The 5,505-nt window shown below is 53.4% G+C and overlaps 1 protein-coding gene across 1 annotated transcript in view; it reads right to left on the bottom strand.

Annotated features, from left to right (window-relative positions):
* Nucleotides 1–6: 6 nt before the first annotated feature.
* Nucleotides 7–5,505, bottom strand: part of LOC104076415 (proprotein convertase subtilisin/kexin type 6-like) — a gene marked incomplete at both ends in the record, with an annotated part of 5,608 nt that continues 109 nt past the window's right edge. The window contains 5 exons of the mRNA XM_009577275.1: nt 7–195; nt 1,483–1,600; nt 2,125–2,228; nt 3,853–3,953; nt 5,387–5,505. The exon at nt 5,387–5,505 is cut by the window's right edge and continues 109 nt beyond it. Of these exons, the coding sequence (XP_009575570.1) occupies nt 7–195; nt 1,483–1,600; nt 2,125–2,228; nt 3,853–3,953; nt 5,387–5,505 (631 nt within the window). The remainder of the gene's footprint in view (nt 196–1,482; nt 1,601–2,124; nt 2,229–3,852; nt 3,954–5,386) is intronic.

The raw sequence follows: 5,505 nt of genomic DNA on the forward strand, positions 1-5,505 counted from the left end.
GTTGACCTCCTGGCCAGGATCTGCGACCTGTTCCCCGCCGGAGAGACGAGGCGAGGGTGGAGGTCGCCCCGGCGCGGGTGCGAGATGCTGAGCCGCACCACGACGTGCTCCAGGTAAAGCACGTGCTGGTCGCGGTGCTCGGCGCAGGCGCTGCTGAGGGTGCTGGCGCGCAGCACGTGGTCCGCACGGATGTACCTGCCGGGGACGGGCAGAGCGTCACGCTGGGGACGGCAGCGCTCGCCAGTTCCCAGCAGCCTGGACGGTCGCCCCGGCGCGGGTGCGAGATGCTGAGCCGCACCACGACGTGCTCCAGGTAAAGCACGTGCTGGTCGCGGTGCTCGGCGCAGGCGCTGCTGAGGGTGCTGGCGCGCAGCACGTGGTCCGCACGGATGTACCTGCCGGGGACGGGCAGAGCGTCACGCTGGGGACGGCAGCGCTCGCCAGTTCCCAGCAGCCTGGACGCCCAGTTTTATTTGAACCTGGTCACCCACTGCTTCACGGCAAAAATTATCTCGTCCTCCATTGCAATACAGTGTCCTAGCGCAGGAATTTGCTGAATTGCTCCATGGTAATGAGATGGGTTTGAACTGCCTATAAGATCTATGCCTTATGGGCTGCAAGGGTGCTGCTTTATTATAATTATCAGTGCAGCATTCCTCTTTGGGTTGTAATTAGTGTCTGTATCAGATAAATAGTTTCATGAACACACTTGGCTCCAAATTTATTCCTGCTTTGCATATGCAAGTCTTTCCGAAGGGACTGCTTCTCTGATGAACAACTCAACTTGCTCTACAGCCAGGCAGTGGTAAACCAGGAGCGTCCATTTGGTCAGATCCCTGATCCCACCCTTTAACTTAGCAGGGACACACCTACCCAGGATGAGATGTGAACCTAAGCTGGTCTGAACCTGAAGCCAAACTCAAAGAGACCCCAGGCACTGGAAATTTGGGAACTCTTCCAACAAAGCACCATTTTTTGGTTTCTTCCATCAAGAGGAGGTGTTTGGTGGAAGAGGGAGAAGAGCCCAACCCATCACCATTCATGTAGGACCCAGCAGGCAAGTTGGTTTTGGTCTCCCTAAGCCATTTCCAAAATGGCAAACAGCACTGTCAGCCCTCAAAAAATCCCCGCTGATCACCCACCTGGGAAGCAAAAGCACGGAAAGGGCAAAAATAAATCACCCTCCATCAAAGCTGATCCCAGTGAGCCCCCGCGGGACCCGCTCCTCACCGAGCTGTAGGCACAGACCCGGGTGGGCACTTCTGGATCAATAAACAGACCTTGGGGTGGACAGTGCGGGTCGCTCTGACCATCAAATCCATGAACATCACCTCGCCTGCACACAGCCACCCTGACTCCTAATTTCCCTTTCCAAATGGTGGGACAGCAGCTGAGCCTTTGCATCGCAAGAGCCGGCTCCATCAAAGCTCCTTCCAAGCGGCCGCGTGCCCCGGGAGAGCCGCCTCACCACGCGACGCTCACTTGGGCATCCTGTCCAGGCTTCCCACGCAGACGTGCTGGGGAGGAACTGCCTTCCACTTCTTGGCTTCCACCACAATAGCGTCTGCATCCACCAGACCGAAGCCATATAGATGGCTAACTGGAAAGAGAGAAGACTCAGAAATCCACTGCCTTCCGAGCAGGGACCAGTAGCTCCTCCTCAGCTCTTGGCAGAGCATCCTCCGACCATCGGAGAAGGTGTGGAGTTGACCCCATTGGGGTACGAGGTGCTCCGACATTCAGAGCTCATCACCCTGCCCGAGTTACACCCCAAATCCATGTTGGCGCCATAGAAAACCCATGGCTGGGAGCAGCCCACTGAAAGGAGGAGCCAACGCTGCAGCTCAGGACAGCTTCCACCAAGCAAGGCTTCCAAGCCTCCATCAAGCAAGGCTTCCAAGCCTCCACCAAGGAAGGCTTCCAAGCCTCCACCAAGCAAGGCTTCCAAGCATCTCGCCCCACTGCCCTCTCCTCCCTCCGCTCAACAGCCTGATGGTAGGAGCCCCCAAGCCACCTGAGAGCAGCCATCCAGGGTGAACACTCCCACGAGCGAAACTCTGGGGATCTTTATTTTCGCTTTCGTGGCCATTTTTGCCACGCCAGCTCCGCCCCACGCCAGCTCACCTTTATGCCCCGCACCGTTGGTCTTCCAGTCGGCCGCTCGCAGGTGCACTGGCCGCGAGGTTTTGACCAGCAGATGCTGGACATCCCTCCAGGTGAGCAGGGGGCTGCAACGACACTTGGTTCATGGGATGGCTCTGCTGCCTCCAGTCTTCCCAGCAGCAGCAGGGACCCCCACTGGGTTAAAAAAACTCAAAAAGACTCTTTCCTGCTCCAAAAGAGCATGACTTGATGATTTAAATGCTAACACGCTGCCTGGAGGTTGGCCATCACTTGGGGTGCCCCAGCAGAGGGGGTTGCCCCAGGGAGGGATGCCACGTGCCCACAGGCATTGCAGGATTTATTCCTGGACAAGGATATTTAGCTCTCGCGCTCCGGGGTGTAACTGGAGGACGTCAGGAAGGTTTCCCCTATTTTCTTGCAGGAGATCGGGAACGAAGCACATCCCGAGGCAGGGTGCCGGGCTTGGCAGCTTGCTGATACACACTGCTGAGCAAACCTTCCCTTTGTAGGAATAACGGCAAAAATTGCTGGAAAAAAACCTGGCCTGCTCATTTAACAGAAAAATTAAACCCAAAGTGTTTCCAACCCCCCCCAGGCAGGGTTTGCATGATGTTTGTGTGTTCAGGGTGCTGGACACTAAGCGCTGTGTGCTTTTGAGCCCCCCACAAGACCCCAGCCAGGGGATATTGCTGAAGAATTTTCCATGCTTTTCTTACATTTAGTTTTTCAGCATCTCGCACTGGGATTTATATTGCTCTTGAGCAACATTTAAGAACAGAAATTCAATTTATTCCTTCATGTCATAATGGAGTGCCTGAGCACCAAGCCCTGGTACTTAATGTTGCGTTTTACGCCTCAGCTAAACAATACAAAAATTACATCTAATGCTCTTAATATATTTGTAATGAAAATGGCATCTCTGGAAATATGCTCACCCGACCTGGGCGCTGGGATTAAACTGGAGGAGAGGGACTGGAGCCAACACGCCACAACCACTGACCCCGGACGCGAGCACAACGCTGCCCTGGGGCTTATTCGCAGCCTTATTTTTATTTCCACTCCATAAAAATAATAATAATAGTGAGAAGCTCATGAGAAGATGCTCCATGGAGCAACACGGGGATGTCCAAGGGGTGGTCCCCTGTGGGGCTGCTCCTGGGCTGGGGGACCATGATGGGACCGAGATGGGACCGGGATGGGACTGGGACGGGACTGGGATGGGGACAAGAGGCAAAGAGCAGCTTTTTTGAACCGGGGAGCATGGGTCACGCCGCGTGGGTTTTTGACATTATGCAAAAGTAGTTCTTTTCCCCCAGAAATGAAACACTAGCTGAAAACCATCACTTCTACAGACATTTTCCATTTTCCGTGATGTTTTCTGATTTTTTTTCTCCAGGAAGTATTTATAAAACTCCTGTTGGAGCCGGCTGTCAGCGGTTTCAATACACCAAATGAAAAGCCTGAGTTATCTCATCAACCCCAACTTTTCAACAGATGGCAACAAGTGAAGAATTAGCTCAATAAAACACCTGCAGGAAAATTAGATGCAAAACAACAACGCTGTATCAAACCTTGCCAAAAAGGAGCAATTTAGAATAACTTTGCCCCATTTTGAGTTGCTCCAGAGAAAAAAAAAAAAAACAACACCTTTTTTCTTTCTGGTTTTGCTTGCCAGCTACTAAATTTGGAAACACCCCCCCGCAAGCCCGGTGGCGAGGTTACACTTACTTTGCCTCCAAAGCCAAGGCGATGATGCCCGCGACCATGGGGGCGGACACGGAGGTGCCAGTGTGGCCGTCCGTGCAGCGGTGCCGGAGGTCCGTGGTGACCTGGGGAGAGAGGAGCTGCAGCCCCGTGCTGCTGGAGATGCTCCAGCTGTGGGTGCTACCCCATCGAGCACCCCAGGTTTGCTTGGGACACTGCCAGCGGGGAGCTGAGCCTGCGGGTGCCCAAACCTGCTGCGGCTCCCACGCCATCGGGGTGTCTGAGCTCCAAAAAATGGGCTGCAGATACATTCGGCGCATGACAAAACACCCCTGCTTACGTCTTCCTTTGCTCAAAGGTGCAAAAAATATTTGAAAGGGGGAAAAAAAGGCAATTTTGCTGTGGGTCAACTGGAGGAAAAGCCGTGGGTGGAGTGGTGTGAGCAGGGCAGGGCTGGCGTGGGTACGCACCCATGGGTGCACGTTGAGCTGTGCCATATTAAATGCTTTCCTTAAAAGCTCCAGTTCCACGTGTCAGGCAAGAATTTCCATTTGCATAGGGAAAAAAGGGGAAAAAAAAGCCATTTCCAGCTTATTCATTTCAGGGCGTGATGCTTGGGTACAAAAGCTCAGAGAGAGGAGGTGGGCGAAGAGTTGGTCACATTTTTAAAAGGCTCCTGGGTTTTGAGTTAATCTGGTAATTTTTGGAGGGGGGGGATACATGCTGGAAGCTGCCCCTGGAAGCTGCTTTTTTGCCCAGCAATGCTCCAGCAGCACTGGGCTGGTGTGGCCTCAGCCATGCAAACGCTCCTTAGTGCCATGAAAATGGCCCCAACGAGGCACTTGGATTCTGGAAATTAATCTTTTAGGGGCCAAACAAATCACTCTTGAATAAAAAAAAAAAAACAACTAGTTGTAAAAAAACCCACATTTTTTGTCAAAAAACTAATTTGGGTGCACAACTCCCTCCCAGCTCGGATAAGGCACCGTGCTGGTGGGGGATGTTTTACTGCCCGCGGTTTGGATGATGCACGGGGACGTCGGTAACGAAAGGCTTTGCTGTGACCAGACCACAGCAGCTGCTGGGACAGGGCAAATATAGCCTGGGCGGCAGGGAAAACCAGACTGATCCACACGTGCATGCACTTTCAGGCAATTCCTGGGCTCTGAAAAGTCTCTGCTCCCCGTTTGGGGTTACCACATCCCTGCCAAACACCTCCATCCTCCCTCTTTTTTCTCTGTCTCAGGCTAAAAATCCTCAAAATTCCCTTTTTATAAGCAGAGGACAGCGAGCAGGTACTTTGGGGGACAGGTAAATATTTGCACGGGTATTTTTGCAAACCTCCAGCCCTTTCCCCCATTTCCCAGGGAAAATGCCACATCCCTGAGCTCCTCCCAAGGACCGGAGCAATTTCAGCCCCACCGTAAAAAAGCATGAGCAAAACCCACCGCAGGGCTAAGGTCAAAGCCCGGCTTTTACAACCGGGCCATCATCCAGCCCAGCCACGCAGGAAACATCCAGGGGATGCTGCCCCACTCGACGTCGGGGTAAAACTTACTATTTTCCGCTCGTAAAAAGCCCCGCTGCTGTAGGTGGTGGCGAGGGTAGAGGCGCACTCCTCCAGGTACCAGGGCTTGTAGCCGTTCTCGGTGGTGCTGCTGATGGAGATGGTGTAGA

The sequence above is a fragment of the Fulmarus glacialis genome, unplaced genomic scaffold, assembly GCF_000690835.1.
Source record: "Fulmarus glacialis isolate BGI_N327 unplaced genomic scaffold, ASM69083v1 scaffold2640, whole genome shotgun sequence".
In the NCBI taxonomy this organism is placed as follows: Eukaryota; Metazoa; Chordata; class Aves; order Procellariiformes; family Procellariidae; genus Fulmarus; species Fulmarus glacialis.